This window comes from Oncorhynchus kisutch, unplaced genomic scaffold, assembly GCF_002021735.2.
Source record: "Oncorhynchus kisutch isolate 150728-3 unplaced genomic scaffold, Okis_V2 scaffold1268, whole genome shotgun sequence".
In the NCBI taxonomy this organism is placed as follows: Eukaryota; Metazoa; Chordata; class Actinopteri; order Salmoniformes; family Salmonidae; genus Oncorhynchus; species Oncorhynchus kisutch.
In genome coordinates this window covers 34,338-60,000 of record NW_022263213.1, presented here as the reverse complement: position 1 = coordinate 60,000, position 25,663 = coordinate 34,338, and the positions used below count along the sequence as shown (strand labels likewise).

General features: G+C 43.3%; 1 protein-coding gene across 2 annotated transcripts in view; it reads right to left on the bottom strand.

Moving 5' to 3' along the window:
* LOC109886507 (ADP-ribosylation factor-like protein 6) overlaps nt 1-24,751 on the bottom strand; it is a 25,003-nt gene extending 252 nt beyond the window's left edge. The window contains exons 1-8 of one of the 2 annotated variants that reach the window (XM_031818152.1): nt 24,543-24,751; nt 14,237-14,392; nt 9,654-9,715; nt 8,932-9,000; nt 8,562-8,656; nt 4,383-4,512; nt 3,662-3,717; nt 1-1,842 (exon numbers count right to left, since the gene is read on the bottom strand). The exon at nt 1-1,842 is cut by the window's left edge and continues 252 nt beyond it. In XM_031818152.1, coding sequence (XP_031674012.1) covers nt 1,817-1,842; nt 3,662-3,717; nt 4,383-4,512; nt 8,562-8,656; nt 8,932-9,000; nt 9,654-9,715; nt 14,237-14,359 — 561 coding nt within the window. In that variant the 5' untranslated portion in view covers nt 14,360-14,392; nt 24,543-24,751 and the 3' untranslated portion in view covers nt 1-1,816. The remainder of the gene's footprint in view (nt 1,843-3,661; nt 3,718-4,382; nt 4,513-8,561; nt 8,657-8,931; nt 9,001-9,653; nt 9,716-14,236; nt 14,393-24,542) is intronic. The other variant, XM_031818154.1, reaches the window with a different exon arrangement.
* Nucleotides 24,752-25,663: the final 912 nt, after the last annotated feature.

Genomic DNA, 25,663 nt, shown 5'->3' with positions numbered 1-25,663 from the left:
GAGAAACTCCACATTAGATAAATAAGGACTAATTCATAGGTGTGCTGTGATAAAACCTGTGGGTCTTGAGTTTTCGTATTTTACAACTTCTTTGGCCCTTTTTTCCCTGAAGTGTCTGTCAACGTCTAAATGTACAACCATTTGAGTCATATGAACTGCAAGTATAACAAAAATATAATTTTGATGAAGAATTACACAAATCATATTATTCCTGTTGTCATGCTATGAGCCTGGCAAACGCTAAGCTACAACAACAACACACAGTATATTTAAACCCACAAACATTTAGACCAATCGTTGTGATTCGATACATAGTTTCCTCCGCTGGTGGTCTACAGTTCATTACCAGGAGAATCCAACATGAAAATGACATAATAAACGAGTGTTTTGAGAGTACCAAGTAGGCATTACTGTAGAATACCAGTCCAAAACATTACTGTAGAATACCAGTCCATAACATTACTGTAGAATATCAGTGTAAAAAAATTACTGTAAAACTTAAGTCCATAACATTAATGTAGATTATCAGTCCATAACATTAATGTAGATTATCAGTCCATAACATTACTGTAGAATATCAGTCCATAACATTACTGTAGAATATCAGTCCAAAACATTACTGTAGAATACCAGTCCATAACATTACTGTAGAATATCAGTGTAAAAAAATTACTGTAAAACTTAAGTCCATAACATTAATGTAGATTATCAGTCCATAACATTAATGTAGATTATCAGTCCATAACATTACTGTAGAATATCAGTCCATAACATTACTGTAGAATATCAGTCCAAAACATTACTGTAGAATATCAGTCCAAAACATTACTGTAGAATATCAGTGTAAAAAAATTACTGTAAAATTTAAGTCCATAACATTACTGTAGATTATCAGTCCATAACATTACTGTAGAATATCAGTCCATAACATTAATGTAGATTATCAGTCCATAACATTACTGTAGAATATCAGTCCATAACATTACTGTAGAATATCAGTCCATAACATTACTGTAGAATATCAGTGTAAAACATTACTGTAGAATATCAGTCCAAAACATTACTGTAGAATATCAGTCCATAACATTACTGTAGAATATCAGTCCATAACATTACTGTAGAATATCAGTCCATAACATTACTGTAGAATATCAGTCCAAAACATTACTGTAGAATATCAGTCCAAAACATTACTGTAGAATATTAGTCCATAACATTACTGTAGAATACCAGTCCATAACATTACTGTAGAATATCAGTCCAAAACATTACTGTAGAATATCAGTCCATAACATTACTGTAGAATATCAGTCCATAACATTACTGTAGAATATCAGTCCAAAACATTACTGTAGAATATCAGTCCATAACATTACTGTAGAATATCAGTCCATAACATTACTGTAGAATATCAGTCCAAAACATTACTGTAGAATATCAGTCCATAACAAAACAATACTCAATTTAAAACTAGTTTATTGGGAGTGGGTCATTTGAAATGAGGGTGAAAAGAGAAACTGGTGGGAAGATGTGTTAATGATCTGAAGAAAAGACTATCTATTTCCAGGGGCCGTTGGAAAGGCTAGTCCTCCATCCAGACTGGTTGATCTTTAAAGGTCAGAAGGTCATAGCTGGCTCCAACTCTTCTGAGGCATGTGTGTGTGTGTGTGTGTGGCTGGTGGTAGGAGTCATGTTGAGAATTTACACCATTGGGGGTCAACGCCCGAGGGACTCCAGTGTTGCCATGACGCCACCCAGACGATGGCATTTCCCCCCTTCCTCACCCCCCTCCCCGTCGTGTCGTTCTCTCAACCTCTCACGTTCTCATCGTTCTGATTTGATCTGGATTGAAACAACAACAAAAACAGAGGAACAATCAGATCTCATATTGTTCTCTAAGAAGGGGAGGGTTATAAGAGGGCATAAGAAGAGCTATGAACAGTGGAAGGTTTATAGGGATCTAGAGACACGTGACAAAGGGAGAAAGGTGACCAAGGCAGACGACTGGAATGACGTGGACTAGAGGTTCATTATGGGGTTCTACTGCCAGTCTACTACACTAAACACTAATGACGTGGACTAGAGGTTCATTATGGGGTTCTACTGCCAGTCTACTACACTAAACACTAATGACGTGGACTAGAGGTTCATTATGGGGTTCTACTGCCAGTCTAATACACTAAACACTAATGACGTGGACTAGAGGTTCATTATGGGGTTCTACTGCCAGTCTACTACACTAAACACTAATGACGTGGACTAGAGGTTCATTATGGGGTTCTACTGCCAGTCTACTACACTAATGACGTGGACTAGAGGTTCATTATGGGGTTCTACTACCAGTCTACTACACTAATGACGTGGACTAGAGGTTCATTATGGGGTTCTACTGCCAGTCTACTACACTAAACACTAATGACGTGGACTAGAGGTTCATTATGGGGTTCTACTGCCAGTCTACTACACTAATGACGTGGACTAGAGGTTCATTATGGGGTTCAACTACCAGTCTACTACACTAATGACGTGGATTAAAGGTTCATTATGGGGTTCTACTGCCAGTCTACTACACTAATGACTTGGACTAGAGGTTCATTATGGGGTTCTACTGCCAGTCTACTACACTATTGACGTGGACTAGAGGTTCATTATGGGGTTCTACTGCCAGTCTACTACACTAAACACTAATGACGTGGACTAGAGGTCCATTATAGGGTTCTACTGCCAGTCTACTACACTAAACACTAATGATGTGGACTAGAGGTTCATTATGGGGTTCTACTGCCAGTCTACTACACTAAACACTAATGACGTGGACTAGAGGTTCATTAAGGGGTTCTACTGCCAGTCTACTACACTAAACACTAATGACGTGGACTAGAGGTCCATTATAGGGTTCTACTGCCAGTCTACTACACTAATGACGTGGACTAGAGGTTCATTAAGGGGTTCTACTGCAAGTCTACTACACTAAACACTAATGATGTGGACTAGAGGTTCATTATGGGGTTCTACTGCCAGTCTACTACACTAAACACTAATGACGTGGACTAGAGGTCCATTATAGGGTTCTACTGCCAGTCTACTACACTAATGACGTGGACTAGAGGTTCATTATGGGGTTCTACTGCCAGTCTACTACACTAATGACGTGGACTAGAGGTTCATTATGGGGTTCTACTGCCAGTCTACTACACTAAACACTAATGATGTGGACTAGAGGTTCATTATGGGGTTCTACTGCCAGTCTACTACACTAAACACTAATGACGTGGACTAGAGGTTCATTATGGGGTTCTACTGCCAGTCTACTACACTAATGACGTGGACTAGAGGTCCATTATAGGGTTCTACTGCCAGTCTACTACACTAATGACGTGGACTAGAGGTTCATTAAGGGGTTCTACTGCCAGTCTACTACACTAAACACTAATGATGTGGACTAGAGGTTCATTAAGGGGTTCTACTGCCAGTCTACTACACTAAACACTGATGACGTCAAATACTCACAGTGACATTTCATCTAAAGACGGAAGTCAAATGGAAATAATTAAATTTAAATGAAGCTATTAGTTTCTACATTTCACATAACTATGGAGAAATCAAGTCAAACACATTTAGTGGTTCTGAAACCACGAGAGACAGAGAGAGTCTGCCGCACCTTGCAGCCAATCGACACCTTCAGGTAAACCTTCTCCTTTCACAGCATCGCTGGCACTGAAACAAAAGAGGTCAGTGAAAACCAGCGCTTCAACAACGATTAGGAAAGGCAACGTTTTGTCATATAACCAAAAAGGCCTGTTCTGGAGGTTGGACTAAAAAACAGACCCGATGAAATCTAATGAGCTATAACGGACTGAACCGTAGTGGTGCTGGTCTAGAAACATGAAATGTGTGCCAAGATGGATTCTGGGTGTTTTAGACTAGGCTAGTTGAGAACACCTTTATTTAACCAGGTAGGCTAGTTGAGAACACCTTTATTTAACCAGGTAGGCAAGTTGAGAACAAGTTCTCATTTACAATTGCGACCTGGCCAAGATAAAGCAAAGCAGTTCGACAGATACAACGACACAGAGTTACACATGGAGTAAAACAAACATACAGTCAATAATACAGTATAAACAAGTCTATATACAATGTGAGCAAATGAGGTGAGAAGGGAGGTAAAGGCAAAAAAGGCCATGGTGACAAAGTAAATACAATATAGCAAGTAAAATACTGGAATGGTAGATTTGCAGTGGAAGAATGTGCAAAGTAGAAATAGAAATAATGGGGTGCAAAGGAGCAAAATAAATAAATACAGTAGGGAAAGAGGTAGTTGTTTGGGCTAAATTATAGGTGGGCTATGTACAGGTGGGCTATGTACAGGTGCAGTAATCTACCAGATGTGCCAGGGCTTGTCCTTGATGTTCTCCAGGCAGAGGAGCTGGGAGACCTTGACTGAAGATAGGGCGTCTCTCACGTCCATCTTGTTGGCAAAGAACAGCAGGGGGATCCGCCGGTGCTTTACGTCTACAGAGACAAGGTTAGAATCAGGCGGTGCTTTACGTCTACAGAGATAAGGTTAGAATCAGGGGGTGCTTTACATCTACAGAGACAAGGTTAGAATCAGGCGGTGCTTTACGTCTACAGAGATAAGGTTAGAATCAGGCGGTGCTTTACGTCTACAGAGATAAGGTTAGAATCAGGGGGTGCTTTACATCTACAGAGACAAGGTTAGAATCAGGAGGATCTGCCGGTGCTTTACATCTACAGAGACAAGGTTAGATTCAGGGGGATCCGTCTGTGCTTTACATCTACAGAGACAAGGTTAGAATCAGGCGGTGCTTTACGTCTACAGAGACAAGGTTAGAATCAGGGGGTGCTTTACGTCTACAGAGACAAGGTTAGAATCAGGGGGTGCTTTACGTCTACAGAGACAAGGTTAGAATCAGGGGGTGCTTTACATCTACAGAGACAAGGTTAGAATCAGGGGGATCTGTCGGTGCTTTACGTCTACAGAGACAAGGTTAGATTCAGGCGGTGCTTTACATCTACAGAGACAAGGTTAGAATCAGGGGGATCTGTCGGTGCTTTACGTCTACAGAGACAAGGTTAGATTCAGGCGGTGCTTTACGTCTACAGAGACAAGGTTAGAATCAGGCGGTGCATTACGTCTACAGAGACAAGGTTAGAATCAGGGGGTGCTTTACGTCAACAGAGACAAGGTTATAATCAGGCGGTGCATTACGTCAACAGAGACAAGGTTAGAATCAGGCGGTGCATTACGTCAACAGAGACAAGGTTAGAATCAGGGGGTGCTTTACGTCAACAGAGACAAGGTTATAATCAGGCGGTGCATTACGTCAACAGAGACAAGGTTATAATCAGGCGGTGCATTACGTCAACAGAGACAAGGTTAGAATCAGGTGGTGCTTTAAGTCTACAGAGACAAGGTTAGAATCAGGGGGTGCTTTACGTCAACAGAGACAAGGTTATAATCAGGCGGTGCATTACGTCAACAGAGACAAGGTTAGAATCAGGCGGTGCATTACGTCAACAGAGACAAGGTTAGAATCAGGGGGTGCTTTACGTCAACAGAGACAAGGTTATAATCAGGCGGTGCATTACGTCAACAGAGACAAGGTTAGAATCAGGGGGTGCTTTACGTCTACAGAGACAAGGTTAGAATCAGGGGGATCTGTCTGTGATTTACGTCTACAGAGACAAGGTTAGAATCAGGGGGTGCATTACGTCTACAGAGACAAGGTTAGAATCAGGCGGTGCTTTACGTCTACAGAGACAAGGTTAGAATCAGCCGGTGCTTTACGACTATAGAGACAAGGTTAGAATCAGGTGGTGCTTTACGTCTACAGAGACAAGGTTAGAATCAGGGGGTGCTTTACGTCTACAGAGACAAGGTTAGAATCAGGGGGATCTGTCTGTGATTTACGTCTACAGAGACAAGGTTAGAATCAGGGGGTGCATTACGTCTACAGAGACAAGGTTAGAATCAGGCGGTGCTTTACGTCTACAGAGACAAGGTTAGAATCAGCCGGTGCTTTACGACTATAGAGACAAGGTTAGAATCAGGTGGTGCTTTACATCTACAGAGACAAGGTTAGAATCAGGGGGTGCTTTACGTCTACAGAGACAAGGTTAGAATCAGGCGGTGCTTTACGTCTACAGAGACAAGGTTAGAATCAGGCGGTGCTTTACATCTACAGAGACAAGGTTAGAATCAGCGGTGCTTTACGTCTACAGAGACAAGGTTAGAATCAGGGGGTGCTTTACGTCTACAGAGACAAGGTTAGAATCAGGCGGTGCTTTACGTCTACAGAGACAAGGTTAGAATCAGGCGGTGCTTTACATCTACAGAGACAAGGTTAGAATCAGGCGGTGCTTTACGTCTACAGAGACAAGGTTAGAATCAGCCGGTGCTTTACGACTATAGAGACAAGGTTAGAATCAGGTGGTGCTTTACGTCTACAGAGACAAGGTTAGAATCAGGGGGTGCTTTACGTCTACAGAGACAAGGTTAGAATCAGGGGGTGCTTTACGTCAACAGAGACAAGGTTATAATCAGGCGGTGCATTACGTCAACAGAGACAAGGTTAGAATCAGGCGGTGCATTACGTCAACAGAGACAAGGTTAGAATCAGGGGGTGCTTTACGTCAACAGAGACAAGGTTATAATCAGGCGGTGCATTACATCAACAGAGACAAGGTTATAATCAGGCGGTGCATTACGTCAACAGAGACAAGGTTATAATCAGGCGGTGCATTACGTCAACAGAGACAAGGTTAGAATCAGGGGGTGCTTTACGTCTACAGAGACAAGGTTAGAATCAGGGGGATCTGTCTGTGATTTACGTCTACAGAGACAAGGTTAGAATCAGGGGGTGCATTACGTCTACAGAGACAAGGTTAGAATCAGGCGGTGCTTTACGTCTACAGAGACAAGGTTAGAATCAGCCGGTGCTTTACGACTATAGAGACAAGGTTAGAATCAGGTGGTGCTTTACGTCTACAGAGACAAGGTTAGAATCAGGGGGTGCTTTACGTCTACAGAGACAAGGTTAGAATCAGGGGGTGCTTTACGTCAACAGAGACAAGGTTATAATCAGGCGGTGCATTACGTCAACAGAGACAAGGTTAGAATCAGGCGGTGCATTACGTCAACAGAGACAAGGTTAGAATCAGGGGGTGCTTTACGTTAACAGAGACAAGGTTATAATCAGGCGGTGCATTACGTCAACAGATACAAGGTTATAATCAGGCGGTGCATTACGTCAACAGAGACAAGGTTAGAATCAGGGGGATCTGTCTATGATTTACGTCTACAGAGACAAGGTTAGAATCAGGGGGTGCATTACGTCTACAGAGACAAGGTTAGAATCAGCGGTGCTTTACATCTACAGAGACAAGGTTAGAATCGGGGGGATCTGTCGGTGCTTAGAATCAGGGACACAAACATTCAGAAAGTATTACAGGGTGGAATTTAAAATGGAATCAATTCAGATTTTTAGGGGGGGTCACTGACCTTCACACAATACCCCCTAATACCCCCCAATAGTAAAAAAAATAAATTCAATGACAACACATACAATTATTTGTAAGGTCTCTCAGGTACTGTACAGTCTGTGGTTAATAGCTGTGCCCTTGATAGGGACCATGTGGGTATAACAGTGTTAATCTACAGATCAACACAACAAAAGACCAGGCGTTAACTGTGGAGGTAAAGGGACATTACGTTAAAAAGACCAGGCGTTAACTGTGGAGGTAAAGGGACATTACGTTAAAAAGACCAGGCGTTAAACTGTGGAGGTAAAGGGAAATTACGTTAAAAAGACCAGGCGTTAAACTGTGGAGGTAAAGGGAAATTACGTAAAAAAGATCAGGCGTTAACTGTGGAGGTAAAGGGACATTACGTTAAAAAGACCAGGCGTTAAACTGTGGAGGTAAAGGGACATTACGTTAAAAAGACCAGGCGTTAAACTGTGGAGGTAAAGGGAAATTACGTTAAAAAGACCAGGCGTTAAACTGTGGAGGTAAAGGGACATTATGTTAAAAAGACCAGGCATTAACTGTGGAGGTAAAGGGACATTACGTTAAAAAGACCAGGCGTTAAACTGTGGAGGTAAAGGGACATTACGTTAAAAAGACCAGGCGTTAAACTGTGGAGGTAAAGGGACATTACGTTAAATAAACTGCCTGCATATAATGATAATTAACCAGCATAAAAAAAAACAACAGTCTTGACAGTCTCTCGGATCTGGTTTCCAAGAATACTATTGGCTCGGTTCACGTTATCATGTGTTGGTTAGTCGTTAAATTGATACCTGGGTGGTTGAGGAGTGAATAATGAGGAGGATGATTCACCTGGGTGGTTGAGGAGTGAATAATGAGGAGGATGATTCACCTGGGTGGTTGAGGAGTGAATAATGAGGAAGAAGATTCACCTGGGTGGTTGAGGAGTGAATAATGAGGAAGAAGATTCACCTGGGTGGTTCAGGAGTGTAAAATGAGGAAGATGATTCACCTGGGTGGTTCAGGAGTGTATAATGAGGAAGATGATTCACCTGGGTGGTTCAGGAGGGTGTCCAGTTCCTCTTTAGCGACCACCATCCTCAACTTGTCTCCACTGTCCACCACAAAGATGATGGCTTGACCCTCCCTGGTGGGAGAGAGGGGGCAAGGGTCAACATGATTCACTGTCAGTACTACCTACCGTGTGTGTGTGTGTTTCAGTGTGGGTGTCAGTATATGAGTGTGTGTGTGAGCGCGTTTGTCACTGTGTGTGAATGTGTGTCACTGAGTGTGTGTGTGTGTGTGTGTGTGTGTGTGTGTGTGTGTGTGTGTGTGTGTGTGTGTGTGTGTGTGTGTGTGTGTGTGTGTGTGTGTGTGTGTGTGTGTGTGTGTGTGTGTGTGTGTGTGTGTGAACAGACTCACTTGTAGTAATGTTCCCAGAGGTTTCTGTATCGCCCTTGGCCAGACATGTCGAACACTGTGAAGGAGAGACTGGAGAAAAGAGGAGGATTTAGAAGACTGGAGAGAAGAGGAGGGTTTAGAAGACTGGAGAGAAGAGGAGAATATAGAAGACTGGAGAGAAGAGGAGGATTTAGAAGACTGGAGAGAAGAGGAGGATTTAGAAGACTGGAGGGAAGAGGAGAATATAGAAGACTGGATAGGAGAGGAGGATTTAGAAGACTGGAGAGAAGAGGAGGATTTAGAACTGGAGAGAAGAGGAGGATTTAGAAGACTGGAGAGAAGAGGAGGATTTAGAAGACTGGAGAAAAGAGGAGGATTTAGAAGACTGGATAGGAGAGGAGGATTTAGAAGACTGGAGAGAAGAGGAGGATTTAGAAGACTGGAGAGAAGAGGAGAATATAGAAGACTGGAGAGAAGAGGAGGATTTAGAACTGGAGAGAAGAGGAGGATTTAGAAGACTGGAGAGAAGAGGAGGATTTAGAAGACTGGAGAGAAGAGGAGAATATAGAAGACTGGAGAGAAGAGGAGGATTTAGAACTGGAGAGAAGAGGAGGATTTAGAAGACTGGAGAGAAGAGGAGGATTTAGAAGACTGGAGAGAAGAGGAGGATTTAGAAGACTGGAGAGAAGAGGAGGATTTAGAAGACTGGAAGAAGACTCATCCATTATTGTCTTATTGATTACCTTGATGTCTTGAACTTCTCGATGCTGAAGCCAATGGTCGGGACGATGTCTTGTGTCTGGGCCTGCATGACACAGGAATAGATTAGTAGTGGTTAATTACACAGGAATAGATTGACATTGGTGTCACTAATCTGGACGGCTCTGACTTAGAATATGTGGACAACTACAAATATCTTGGTGTCTGGTTAGACTGTAAACTCTCCTTCAGACTCATATCAAACATCTCCAATCCAAAATTAAATCTAGAATCGGCTTCCTATTTCGCAACAAAGCATCCTTCACTCATGCTGCCAAACATACCCTCATAAAACGGACCATCCTACCAATCCTTGAATTCGGCGATGTCATTTACAAAATAGCTTCCAATATTCTACTCAGCTAATTGGATGCAGTCTATCACAGTGCCATCCGTTTTGTCACCAAAGCTCCATACACTACCCACCACTGCAACCTGTATGCTCTCATTGGCTGGTCCTCGCTTCATATTCGTTGCCAAACCCACTGGCTACAGGTCATCTACAAGTCTCTGCTAGGTAAAGCTCCGCCTTATCTCAGCTTACTGGTCACCATAACAACACCCACCCGTAGCACGCGCTCCAGCAGGTATATCTCACTGATCATCCCCAAAGCCAACACCTTCTTTGGCCGCCTTTCCTTCCAGTTCTCTGCTGCCAATGACTGGACCGAATTGCAAAAATCACTGAAGTTGGAGTCAGAGCAGCGTACCGATCACTGTACCTGTACACAGCCCATCTGTAAATAGCTCATCCAACTACCTCATCCCCATATTGTATTTTTTTGTGCTCCTTTGCAACCCAGTATCTCTACTTGCACATTCATCTTCTGCACGTCTATCAGTCCAGTGTTCAATTGCTAAATTGTAATTACTTCGCCACTATGGGCTATTTATTGCCTTACCTCCCTAATCTTACTACATTTGCACACATTGTATATAGACTTTTTTCTACTGTATTATTGACTGTATGTTTGTTTATTCCATGTGTAACTCTGAATTGTTCATGTTGCACTGCTATGCTTTATCTTGGCCAGGTCGCAGTTGTAAATGAGAACTTGTTCTCAACTGGCCTACCTGGTTAAATAAAGGTGTTCTCAACTAGCCTACCTGGTTAAATAAAGGTGTTCTCAACTAGCCTACCTGGTTAAATAAAGGTGTTCTCAACTAGCCTACCTGGTTAAATAAAAATATATATTAATAAATAAAAAGTAGTGGTTATTTACACAGGAATAGATTAGTAGTGGTTAATTACACAGGAATAGATTAGTAGTGGTTAATTACACAGGAATAGATTAGCAGTGGTTCATTACACAGGAATAGATTAGTAGTGGTTAATTACACAGGAATAGATTAGTAGTGGTTAATTACACAGGAATAGATTAGTAGTGGTTAATTACACAGGAATAGATTAGTAGTGGTTAATTACACAGGAATAGATTAGTAGTGGTTAATTACACAGGAATAGATTAGTAGTGGTTAATTACACAGGAATAGATTAGTAGTGGTTAATTACACAGGAATAGATTAGTAGTGGTTAATTACACAGGAATAGATTAGTAGTGGTTAATTACACAGGAATAGATTAGTAGTGGATAATTACACAGGAATAGATTAGTAGTGGTTAATTACACAGCAATAGATTAGTAGTGGTTAATTACACAGCAATAGATTAGTAGTGGTTAATTACACAGGAATAGATTAGTAGTGGTTAATTACACAGGAATAGATTAGTAGTGGATAATTACACAGGAATAGATTAGTAGTGGTTAATTACACAGGAATAGATTAGTAGTGGATAATTACACAGGAATAGATTAGTAGTGGATAATTACACAGGAATAGATTAGTAGTGGTTAATTACACAGGAATAGATTAGTAGTGGATAATTACACAGGAATAGATTAGTAGTGGTTAATTACACAGGAATAGATTAGTAGTGGTTAATTACACAGCAATAGATTAGTAGTGGTTAATTACACAGGAATAGATTAGTAGTGGTTAATTACACAGGAATAGATTAGTAGTGGATAATTACACAGGAATAGATTAGTAGTGGTTAATTACACAGGAATAGATTAGTAGTGGATAATTACACAGGAATAGATTAGTAGTGGATAATTACACAGGAATAGATTAGTAGTGGTTAATTACACAGGAATAGATTAGTAGTGGATAATTACACAGGAATAGATTAGTAGTGGTTAATTACACAGGAATAGATTAGTAGTGGTTAATTACACAGGAATAGATTAGTAGTGGATAATTACACAGGAATAGATTAGTAGTGGTTAATTACACAGGAATAGATTAGTAGTGGTTAATTACACAGGAATAGATTAGTAGTGGTTAATTACACAGGAATAGATTAGTAGTGGTTAATTACACAGGAATAGATTAGTAGTGGTTAATTACACAGGAATAGATTAGTAGTGGATAATTACACAGGAATAGATTAGTAGTGGTTAATTACACAGGAATAGATTAGTAGTGGTTAATTACACAGGAATAGATTAGTAGTGGATAATTACACAGGAATAGATTAGTAGTGGTTAATTACACAGCAATAGATTAGTAGTGGTTAATTACACAGCAATAGATTAGTAGTGGTTAATTACACAGGAATAGATTAGTAGTGGTTAATTACACAGGAATAGATTAGTAGTGGTTAATTACACAGGAATAGATTAGTAGTGGTTAATTACACAGGAATAGATTAGTAGTGGATAATTACACAGGAATAGATTAGTAGTGGTTAATTACACAGCAATAGATTAGTAGTGGTTAATTACACAGCAATAGATTAGTAGTGGTTAATTACACAGGAATAGATTAGTAGTGGTTAATTACACAGGAATAGATTAGTAGTGGTTAATTACACAGGAATAGATTAGTAGTGGTTCATTACACAGGAATAGATTAGTAGTGGTTAATTACACAGGAATAGATTAGTAGTGGTTAATTACACAGGAATAGATTAGTAGTGGTTAATTACACAGGAATAGATTAGTAGTGGTTCATTACACAGGAATAGATTAGTAGTGGTGAATTACACAGCAATAGATTAGTAGTGCATGCTGCTCTCTCTCTCTGCATCAACCACTTCCTGTCCACTCCAAACGTCTTGGAGGTCATCTATCCCTGATGTCCCTCATCCCTGGTCTTCTTCTTCTTCTCACTCTGCATCAACCACTTCCTGTCCACTCCAAACGTCTTGGAGGTCATCTATCCCTGATGTCCCTCATCCCTGGTCTTCTTCTTCTTCTTCTCTCTCTGCATCAACCATTTCCTGTCCACTCCAAATGTCTTGGAGGTATTCTATCCCTGATATCCCTCATCCCTGGTCTTCTTCTTCTTCTCTCTCTGCATCAACCACTTCCTGTCCACTCCAAACGTCTTGGGGACAGTCCAGAGGTTTCTAGTTGTTCCTGATGGTTTCTGATCTTGGTAAAGGCACCATGGCTAGATTCACAACTGTAGTCTTTAAATCTGAACCAAAAAAACGATGTGTAACAATGGAAGGTTAATTTAACAGTAAAATAAGATCTCCTCTTCTCTCTCTCCATCTCCTCCTCTCTCTCGCTCCTCCTTTCTCTCCCTCCATCTCCTCCTCTCTCTCTCAATCTCCTCCTCTCCATCTCCTCTTCTCTCCCTCCATCTCCTCCTCTCTCTCTCCATCTCCTCCTCTCTCTCTCAATCTCCTCCTCTCCATCTCCTCTTCTCTCCCTCCATCTCCTCCTCTCTCTCTCGCTCCTCCTCTCTCTCCCTCCATCTCCTCTTCTCTCCCTCCATCTCCTCCTCTCTCTCCCTCCATCTCCTCCTCTCTCTCTCCATCTTCTCTCCTCTCTCTCCATCTCCTCCTCCATCTCCTCTTCTCTACCTCTCTCCATCTCCCCCTCTTCTCTACCTCTCCCCCTGCGGTGTCTCCTTGTTCCTCTCTCCACCATCCCTCTTCAGGAGGAGAAGGAATCCTTATCCTCTGAAAACCAATCCTAAAGTGTCTTCATTTTTTTTTACACCTGTATATACAGTGGGGAGAACAAGTATTTGATACACTGCCGATTTTGCAGGTTTTCCTACTTACAAAGAGGTCTGTAATTTTTATCATAGGTACACTTCAACTGTGAGAGACGGAATCTAAAACAAAAATCCAGAAAATCACATTGTATGATTTTTAAGGAATTAATTAGCATTTTATTGCATGACATAAGTATTTGATACATCAGAAAAGCAGAACTTAATGTTTGGTACAGAAACCTTCGTTTGCAATTACAGAGATCATACGTTTCCTGTAGTTCTTGACCAGGTTTGCACACACTGCAGCAGGGATTTTAGCCCACTCCTCCATACAGACCAATGCTAAAAATTACAGACCTCTACATGCTTTGTAAGTAGGAAAACCTGCAAAATCGGCAGTGTATCAACTACTTGTTCTCCCCCACTGTATGTGGGTTTAACAAGCTATATCTTTATAAGGTCATACTATATCACAGCAAACCACTAACTCATTCTCATCCTAGATCATTAAGTAAGTAGGCGTAATTGATCCAGGCTACCAGCGTAGACTTACATTGGATGGTTTGAGTTGGTTGATGATAGTGGTCTTGCCGCTGTTGTCCAATCCCAGACACAGAACATTCACTTCCTTCTTCTTCAGCCCCAACCAGCCAGCTAGTTTATCAAACAGACCCATTGTTGTTCTGTCTTATTCCCGGGGGGGGGGTCTCTGTTGGATAAAAAAAAAATTATATATAATATATATTATAGTAGCTAAGACCATCACAAAGAAATAAGCGTGTGACAACTGAATGTTCACTGCAAACCTGGGGTGTAGGGCCTAGTCATTAGTCTCCAACCTGGGGTGTAGGGCCTAATCATTAGTCTACAACCCGGGGTGTAGGGCCTAATCATTAGTCTACAACCCGGGGTGTAGGGCCTAATCATTAGTCTACAACCTGGGGTGTTGGGTCTAATCATTAGTCTACAACCTGGGGTGTTGGGTCTAATCATTAGTCTACAACCTGGGGTGTTGGGTCTAATCATTAGTCTACAACCTGGGGTGTTGGGTCTAATCATTAGTCTACAACCTGGGGTGTAGGGCCTAATCATTAGTCTAAACAACCCGGGGTGTAGGGCCTAATCATTAGTCTACAACCTGGGGTGTAGGGCCTAATCATTAGTCTACAACCTGGGGTGTAGGACCTAATCATTAGTCTACAACCTGGGGTGTAAGGCCTAATCATTAGTCTACAACCTGGGGTGTAGGACCTAATCATTAGTCTACAACCTGGGGTGTAGGACCTAATCATTAGTCTACAACCTGGGGTGTAGGGCCTAATCATTAGTCTCCAACCTGGGGTGTAGGGTCTAATCATTAGTCTACAACCTGGGGTGTTGGGTCTAATCATTAGTCTACAACCTGGGGTGTTGGGTCTAATCATTAGTCTACAACTTGGGGTGTTGGGTCTAATCATTAGTCTACAACCTGGGGTGTAGGGCCTAATCATTAGTCTAAACAACCCGGGGTGTAGGGCCTAATCATTAGTCTACAACCTGGGGTGTAGGGCCTAATCATTAGTCTACAACCTGGGGTGTAGGACCTAATCATTAGTCTACAACCTGGGGTGTAAGGCCTAATCATTAGTCTACAACCTGGGGTGTAGGACCTAATCATTAGTCTACAACCTGGGGTGTAGGACCTAATCATTAGTCTACAACCTGGGGTGTAGGGCCTAATCATTAGTCTCCAACCTGGGGTGTAGGGTCTAATCATTAGTCTACAACCTGGGGTGTAGGGTCTAATCATTAGTCTACAACCTGGGGTGTAGGGCCTAATCATTAGTCTACAACCTGGGGTGTAGGGTATAGTCATTAGTCTACAACCTGGGGTGTAGGGTCTAGTCATTAGTCTACAACCTGGGGTGCAGGGCCTAATCAGTAGTCTACAACCTGGGGTGTAGGGCCTAATCATTAGTCTACAACCTGGGGTGTAGGGCCTAGTCATTAGTCTACAACCTGGGGTGTATGGCCTAATCATTAGTCTAAACAACCTGGGGTGTAGGGCCTAATCATTAGTCTACAACCTGGGGTGTAGGGCCTAATCATTAGTCTACAACCTGGGGTGTAGGGCCTAGTCATTAGTCTACAACCTGGGGTGTAGGGCCTAATCATTAGTCTACAACCTGGGGTGTAGGGCCTAATCATTAGTCTACAACCTGGGGTGTAGGGCCTAATCATTAGTCTAAACAACCTGGGGTGTAGGGCCTAATCATTAGTCTAAACAACCTGGGGTGTAGGGCCTAATCATTAGTCTACAACCTGGGGTGTAGGGCCTAATCATTAGTCTACAACCTGGGGTGTAGGGCCTAATCATTAGTCTACAACCTGGGGTGTAGGGCCTAGTCATTAGTCTACAACCTGGGGTGTAGGGCCTCGTCATTAGTCTACAACCTGGGGTGTAGGGCCTAATCATTAGTCTACAACCTGGGGTGTAGGGCCTAGTCATTAGTCTACAACCTGGGGTGTAGGGCCTAATCATTAGTCTAAACAACCTGGGGTGTAGGGCCTAATCATTAGTCTAAACAACCTGGGGTGTAGGGCCTAATCATTAGTCTAGAACCTGGGGTGTAGGGCCTAATCATTAGTCTACAACCTGGGGTGTAGGGCCTAATCATTAGTCTACAACCTGGGGTGTTGGGTCTAATCATTAGTCTACAACCTGGGGTGTTGGGTCTAATCATTAGTCTACAACCTGGGGTGTAGGGCCTAATCATTAGTCTAAACAACCCGGGGTGTAGGGCCTAATCATTAGTCTACAACCTGGGGTGTAGGGCCTAATCATTAGTCTACAACCTGGGGTGTAGGACCTAATCATTAGTCTACAACCCGGGGTGTAGGGCCTAATCATTAGTCTACAACCTGGGGTGTAGGGCCTAATCATTAGTCTACAACCCAGGGCATAGGGCCTAATCATTAGTCTACAACCTGGGGTGTTGGGTCTAATCATTAGTCTACAACCTGGGGTGTTGGGTCTAATCATTAGTCTACAACCTGGGGTGTAGGGCCTAATCATTAGTCTAAACAACCCGGGGTGTAGGGCCTAATCATTAGTCTACAACCTGGGGTGTAGGGCCTAATCATTAGTCTACAACCTGGGGTGTAGGACCTAATCATTAGTCTACAACCTGGGGTGTAAGGCCTAATCATTAGTCTACAACCTGGGGTGTAGGACCTAATCATTAGTCTACAACCTGGGGTGTAGGACCTAATCATTAGTCTACAACCTGGGGTGTAGGGCCTAATCATTAGTCTCCAACCTGGGGTGTAGGGTATAATCATTAGTCTACAACCTGGGGTGTAGGGTCTAATCATTAGTCTACAACCTGGGGTGTAGGGCCTAATCATTAGTCTACAACCTGGGGTGTAGGGTATAGTCATTAGTCTACAACCTGGGGTGTAGGGTCTAGTCATTAGTCTACAACCTGGGGTGCAGGGCCTAATCAGTAGTCTACAACCTGGGGTGTAGGGCCTAATCATTAGTCTACAACCTGGGGTGTAGGGCCTAGTCATTAGTCTACAACCTGGGGTGTATGGCCTAATCATTAGTCTAAACAACCTGGGGTGTAGGGCCTAATCATTAGTCTACAACCTGGGGTGTAGGGCCTAATCATTAGTCTACAACCTGGGGTGTAGGGCCTAATCATTAGTCTACAACCTGGGGTGTAGGGCCTAGTCATTAGTCTACAACCTGGGGTGTAGGGCCTAATCATTAGTCTACAACCTGGGGTGTAGGGCCTAATCATTAGTCTACAACCTGGGGTGTAGGGCCTAATCATTAGTCTAAACAACCTGGGGTGTAGGGCCTAATCATTAGTCTAAACAACCTGGGGTGTAGGGCCTAATCATTAGTCTACAACCTGGGGTGTAGGGCCTAATCATTAGTCTACAACCTGGGGTGTAGGGCCTAATCATTAGTCTACAACCTGGGGTGTAGGGCCTAGTCATTAGTCTACAACCTGGGGTGTAGGGCCTAGTCATTAGTCTACAACCTGGGGTGTAGGGCCTAATCATTAGTCTACAACCTGGGGTGTAGGGCCTAGTCATTAGTCTACAACCTGGGGTGTAGGGCCTAATCATTAGTCTACAACCTGGGGTGTAGGGCCTAATCATTAGTCTCCAACCTGGGGTGTAGGGCCTAATCATTAGTCTACAACCTGGGGTGTAGGACCTAATCATTAGTCTACAACTTGGGGTGTAGGGCCTAATCATTAGTCTACAACCTGGGGTGTAGGGCCTAGTCATTAGTCTACAACCTGGGGTGTAGGGCCTAATCATTAGTCTACAACCTGGGGTGTAGGGCCTAATCATTAGTCTACAACCTGGGGTGTAGGGCCTAATCATTAGTCTACAACCTGGGGTGTAGGGCCTAGTCATTAGTCTACAACCTGGGGTGTAGGGCCTAATCATTAGTCTACAACCTGGGGTGTAGGGCCTAGTCATTAGTCTACAACCCGGGGTGTAGGGCCTAATCATTAGTCTACAACCCGGGGTGTAGGGCCTAATCATTAGTCTACAACCCGGGGTGTAGGGTCTAGTCATTAGTCTACAACCTGGGGTGTAGGGCCTAATCATTAGTCTAAACAACCCGGGGTGTAGGGCCTAATCATTAGTCTACAACCCGGGGTGTAGGGCCTAATCATTAGTCTACAACCTGGGGTGTAGGGCCTAATCATTAGTCTAAACAACCCGGGGTGTAGGGCCTAATCATTAGTCTACAACCTGGGGTGTAGGGCCTAATCATTAGTCTACAACCTGGGGTGTAGGGCCTAATCATTAGTCTAAACAACCCGGGGTGTAGGGCCTAATCATTAGTCTACAACCCGGGGTGTAGGGCCTAATCATTAGTCTACAACCTGGGGTGTAGGGCCTAATCATTAGTCTACAACCTGGGGTGTAGGGCCTAATCATTAGTCTACAACCTGGGGTGTAGGGCCTAATCATTTGTCTACAACCTGGGGTGTAGGGCCTAATCATTAGTCTACAACCTGGGGTGTAGGGCCTAGTCATTAGTCTACAACCTGGGGTGTAGGGCCTAATCATTAGTCTACAACCTGGGGTGTAGGGCCTAATCATTAGTCTACAACCTGGGGTGTAGGGCCTAATCATTAGTCTAAACAACCTGGGGTGTAGGGCCTAATCATTAGTCTACAACCTGGGGTGTAGGGCCTAATCATTAGTCTACAACCTGGGGTGTAGGGCCTAATCATTAGTCTACAACCTGGGGTGTAGGGCCTAGTCATTAGTCTACAACCTGGGGTGTAGGGCCTAATCATTAGTCTACAACCTGGGGTGTAGGACCTAATCATTAGTCTACAACCTGGGGTGTAGGGTATAGTCATTAGTCTACAACCTGGGGTGTAGGGTATAGTCATTAGTCTACAACCTGGGGTGTAGGGCCTAGTCATTAGTCTACAACCTGGGGTGTAGGGCCTAATCATTAGTCTACAACCTGGGGTGTAGGGCCTAATCATTAGTCTACAACCTGGGGTGTAGGGCCTAATCATTAGTCTAAACAACCTGGGGTGTAGGGCCTAATCATTAGTCTACAACCTGGGGTGTAGGGCCTAATCATTAGTCTACAACCTGGGGTGTAGGGCCTAATCATTAGTCTACAACCTGGGGTGTAGGGCCTAGTCATTAGTCTACAACCTGGGGTGTAGGGCCTAATCATTAGTCTACAACCTGGGGTGTAGGGCCTAATCATTAGTCTACAACCTGGGGTGTAGGGCCTAATCATTAGTCTAAAACCTGGGGTGTAGGGCCTAATCATTAGTCTAAACAACCTGGGGTGTAGGGCCTAATCATTAGTCTACAACCTGGGGTGTAGGGCCTAATCATTCGTCTACAACCTGGGGTGTAGGGCCTAATCATTCGTCTACAACCTGGGGTGTAGGGCCTAGTCATTAGTCTACAACCTGGGGTGTAGGGCCTAGTCATTAGTCTACAACCTGGGGTGTAGGGCCTAGTCATTAGTCTACAACCTGGGGTGTAGGGCCTAATCATTAGTCTACAACCTGGGGTGTAGGGCCTAGTCATTAGTCTACAACCTGGGGTGTAGGGCCTAATCATTAGTCTACAACCTGGGGTGTAGGGCCTAATCATTAGTCTACAACCTGGGGTGTAGGGCCTAGTCATTAGTCTACAACCTGGGGTGTAGGGCCTAATCATTAGTCTCCAACCTGGGGTGTAGGGCCTAGTCATTAGTCTACAACCTGGGGTGTAGGGCCTAATCATTAGTCTCCAACCTGGGGTGTAGGGTCTAGTCATTAGTCTACAACCTGGGGTGTAGGGCCTAATCATTAGTCTCCAACCTGGGGTGTAGGGCCTAATCATTAGTCTAAACAACCTGGGGTGTAGGGCCTAGTCATTAGTCTACAACCTGGGGTGTAGGGCCTAATCATTAGTCTACAACCTGGGGTGTAGGGCCTAATCATTAGTCTACAACCTGGGGTGTAGGGCCTAGTCATTAGTCTACAACCTGGGGTGTAGGGCCTAGTACCTGGGGTGTAGGGCCTAATACCTGGGGTGTAGGGCCTAGTCATTAGTCTACAACCTGGGGTGTAGGGCCTAGTCATTAGTCTACAACCTGGGGTGTAGGGCCTAGTCATTAGTCTACAACCTGGGGTGTAGGGCCTAGTCATTAGTCTACAACCTGGGGTGTAGGGCCTAGTCATTAGTCTACAACCTGGGGTGTAGGGCCTAGTCATTAGTCTACAACCTGGGGTGTAGGGCCTAATCATTAGTCTACAACCTGGGGTGTAGGGCCTAGTCATTAGTCTACAACCTGGGGTGTAGGGCCTAATCATTAGTCTACAACCTGGGGTGTAGGGCCTAATCATTAGTCTACAACCTGGGGTGTAGGGCCTAGTCATTAGTCTACAACCTGGGGTGTAGGGCCTAATCATTAGTCTCCAACCTGGGGTGTAGGGCCTAGTCATTAGTCTACAACCTGGGGTGTAGGGCCTAATCATTAGTCTCCAACCTGGGGTGTAGGGTCTAGTCATTAGTCTACAACCTGGGGTGTAGGGCCTAATCATTAGTCTCCAACCTGGGGTGTAGGGTCTAGTCATTAGTCTACAACCTGGGGTGTAGGGCCTAGTCATTAGTCTACAACCTGGGGTGTAGGGCCTAATCATTAGTCTCCAACCTGGGGTGTAGGGCCTAATCATTAGTCTACAACCTGGGGTGTAGGGCCTAATCATTAGTCTACAACCTGGGGTGTAGGGCCTAGTCATTAGTCTACAACCTGGGGTGTAGGGCCTAGTCATTAGTCTACAACCTGGGGTGTAGGGCCTAGTCATTAGTCTACAACCTGGGGTGTAGGGCCTAGTCATGTGTAGACTAATGATTATTTTTTATGTTTTAGATTAGTGTGTATTGTTAGATACTACTGCACTGCTGGAGCTAGGAACAAAACCATTTCACTACACCGGCAATAACATCTGATAAATATGTGTATGGACCAATAACATCTGCTAAATATGGACCAATAACATCTGATAAATATGGACCAATAACATCTGATAAATATGTGTATGTGACCAATAACATCTGATAAATATGGACCAATAACATCTGATAAATATGGACCAATAACATCTGATAAATATGGACCAATAATATCTGATAAATATGGACCAATAACATCTGATAAATATGGACCAATAACATCTGATAAATATGGACCAATAACATCTGATAAATATGGACCAATAACATCTGATAAATATGGACCAATAACATCTGCTAAATATGTGTATGGACCAATAACATCTGTTAAATATGTGTATGGACCAATAACATCTGTTAAATATGTGTATGGACCAATAACATCTGCTAAATATGGACCAATAACATCTGATAATTATGGACCAATAACATCTGTTAAATATGGACCAATAACATCTGATAAATATGGACCAATAACATCTGATAAATATGGACCAATAACATCTGATAAATATGGACCAATAACATCTGTTAAATATGTGTATGGACCAATAACATCTGATAAATATGGACCAATAACATCTGATAAATATGTGTATGGACCAATAACATCTGCTAAATATGGACCAATAACATCTGTTAAATATGGACCAATAACATCTGATAAATATGTTTATGGACCAATAACATCTGTTAAATATGGACCAATAACATCTGTTAAATATGGACCAATAACATCTGTTAAATATGTTTATGGACCAATAAAATGTGATTCGATTTTTAGCTTCCGTTTTAAGAAACGTTTTGCAACAGATTCGACTTAATGAATGCGCCCCCAGGTATGTATCCACAGACATCCACATAGCATGGTGAGAGATGCTTAGCTCTGTCTGCTTGGCTGGAAGAGGGAAGGGGTGAGAGATGCTTAGCTCTGTCTGCTTGGCTGGAAGACGGAAGGGGTGAGAGATGCTTAGCTCTGTCTGCTTGGCTGGAAGACGGAAGGGGTGAGAGATGCTGAGCTCTGTCTGCTTGGCTGGAAGAGGGAAGGGGTGAGAGATGCTTAGCTCTGTCTGCTTGGCTGGAAGAGGGAAGAGGTGAGAGATGCTTAGCTCTGTCTGCTTGGCTGGAAGACGGAAGGGGTGAGAGATGCTTAGCTCTGTCTGCTTGGCTGGAAGACGGAAGGGGTGAGAGATGCTGAGCTCTGTCTGCTTGGCTGGAAGACGGAAGGGGTGAGAGATGCTTAGCTCTGTCTGCTTGGCTGGAAGACGGAAGGGGTGAGAGATGCTGAGCTCTGTCTGCTTGGCTGGAAGAGGGGTGAGAGATGCTTAGCTCTGTCTGCTTGGCTGGAAGAGGGAAGGGGTGAGAGATGCTTAGCTCTGTCTGCTTGGCTGGAAGAGGGGTGAGAGATGCTTAGCTCTGTCTGCTTGGCTGGAAGAGGGAAGGGTGAGAGATGCTTAGCTCTGTCTGCTTGGCTGGAAGAGGGAAGTGAGATGACGCGAAGGCATAAGAACGGAGCTTAGCTGGAAGAGGGAAGTGAGATGACGCGAAGGCATAAGAACGGCGCTGAGTTCAAGACCTTCGTCTCCTGAACACGAACCAAGTTAACGTACTTCTACATGTTCTCTTAAGAACCGTGAGGATCTGGAAACGGAGCTGGTGGGCAGTGGGGGGAGCGCTCTGAAGTTGAGTCAGACCAGGATGAAGTGGGCCTACCTGCGGCAACAGGTGTGGTAGAGACTTACAACGTTTTCCCTGAGAATCCTACCAGGGATGATTGTGGAGGGGTAGCTGGGGCTCTATTAACCTGTGGGAGCGTCCATGCAGCTGGGGCTCTATTAACCTGTGGGAGCGTCCAAGCAGCTGGGGCTCTATTAACCTGTGGGAGCGAGGTTCAGTGGGGCAGAAAGTTTGAGTGATTCGACTGGAAGCCCCCCCAGTGAGGAGGTCTGAAGAGAGAGAGCGATCCAGGTAGGTTGAATATCTTGCGTTTTATTACCATGGTGATCCACTGCACTGCACCCAGTGAGGAGGTCTGAAGAGAGAGAGAGATCCAGGTAGGTTGAATATCTTGCGTTTTATTACCATGGTGATCCACTGCACTGACAGAGAGGAAATCACAGAAGATAAATGAGGTCGTTGCAGCAGCAGAGAAATATTAGTGCTGAAGATCTACAGGAAGTTGAGAGAAGTAGGCCCATCCTCCCAGGCCAACAGCCTGGCGTAGGATCATTTAGAGACATTTGGGGGGGGGCAGTGGATAGGTGTAGGGCAGTGGAGGCTGCTGAGGGGAAAACGGTTCATAATAATGGCTGGAATGGAGTAAATGGAATGGTATCAGAAACATGGTTTTCATGGGTGTGATACAATTCACTCCATTCCATCTATTACACTCCATTCCATCTATTACACTCCATTCCATCTATTACACTCCATTCCATCTATTATACTCCATTCCATCTATTAAACTCCATTCCATCTATTACACTCCATTCCATCTATTATACTCCATTCCATCTATTACACTCCATTCCATCTATTAGACTCCATTCCATCTATTATACTCCATTCCATCTATTACACTCCATTCCATCTATTATACTCCATTCCATCTATTACACTCCATTCCATCTATTACACTCCATTCCATCTATTACACTCCATTCCATCTATTATACTCTATTGCAGCCATTGTTTAAGAGCAGGTCTCCCCTCAGCAGCCTCCACTGGTGCAGGGTTAGATGGTGATGCAATTTATGATTTTCGCATCCACCTCTTTTTAACCTAAAGTTACCTATGTTCCAGCCGCAACTCTGACATGCAAAAGGCAACAATACGGAACACAGCGTCTAGTCTGCCGGAAACACACGAAGAAGAAGAAGAGGGTTTAGCCGCTAGCTAGCTAACCTAGCATTTACAATAGCTACAACAAGCGCCACACGTAGCAATATGTTTTCTTCTTCTAGATCATCACATTTAAGGGTAGTTGAGGGTCTCGTTTTAATTCGTAGCTAATGCGCCAGCAACAACGAAAGAGAATAGAGTTGATACCCCCCTTTTTTCTGATGTAGCTAGCTAGCTAGTTAGCGTAACATGTTAGGATAGCTAGCTGTTAATACATTAGTAAACTAACCTTAGCTAGCCATCTGGTTAGATAGTTAGCAGCGTGCTAGCTAGCTATTTTAGTTAAACCTTCATCCTTGGACCTAGTTTACCAAAACGTAGCTTGACCAGCTTTGAGTTGACTAAACTGGGTTTAATGGGATGTACTCAATGTGCTTATAATCTCATTGAAAATAAACGATAGCTAAGCTATCAAACGTTAGCTATCTACTTCCGGCAGCATTATGCGCAATGTATCTTCTCTTTACCTGTAAGAGATCTTTCCGTACGATTCTTCTAACTCTTTTTCTTTCTTCTTCTTCAAATATCAAACGTTTTTCGAAACTCAGTCATAACCAGTCAACCCGATGACATGTTGATGTTTTCAGTCATTTCTCTTGTCACAACATGCCAGTGTGTGTTGTTTTGGTCCCTCAGAAAGCACTGGGAGTTTTACACGGCGTTGTCAGGACGACGGAGAGAGACTTTTTTGTTGTTGTATCTGACTCAAGTGCACCACCCACTGGACAACCATGGGTATAACAACATCATGATAATAGACCACTTTTTTTCTTCTTTTTACCATAAAATGACTAAATCACACCAATAGGAAGAATATTTTAATAGTTGAGTCAAAATGATGGCAATACTATATAACAACATCCCCCTCAGCAGAGCCTACATATTATTTTACAAACACCCAGCCTACAAGGATTTTATTAATCACCAGATAGGGTGGACAATGTCCCTTAATAAATTATACAAAAATACATTTGAACATTGGAAGGAGGGAAAAAAATGCATTCATAATATGTATATGTATGCTACTACAGATCCCAGAGTGCATTGCTGGGATGGGAGGAAGTGGTGTCGCCCCCCCCTAAAACGTCCTGAGCACCTGTTGCACAGATCCACCCCATGAGAGCTCTCAATGTCAGGATAATAAGTGGGCATCTCTTCGGTGACAGGGATGAATGAGGATGCTGATTGGAGTATATGTGTGTGTGCGCTTGCGTGAGAAGGGAGAAAGCATTCTTATCATTCGCCCTACTCAAGTGTGTTGTCTGAGTCTATTTATCCTGTCAGGGTGCATATAGGAGTGTTGTATCTGTGTCTTTATCCTGTCAGTGTGCATATAGGAGTGTTGTATCTGTGTCTTTATCCTGTCAGTGTGCATATAGGAGTGTTGTATCTGTGTATTTATCCTGTCACTGTGCATATAGGAGTGTTGTATCTGTGTCTTTATCCTGTCACTGTGCATATAGGAGTGTTGTCTGAGTCTATATCCTGTCTGTGTGCATATAGGAGTGTTGTATCTGTGTATTTATCCTGTCTGTGTGCATATAGGAGTGTTGTATCTGTGTATTTATCCTGTCACTGTGCATATAGG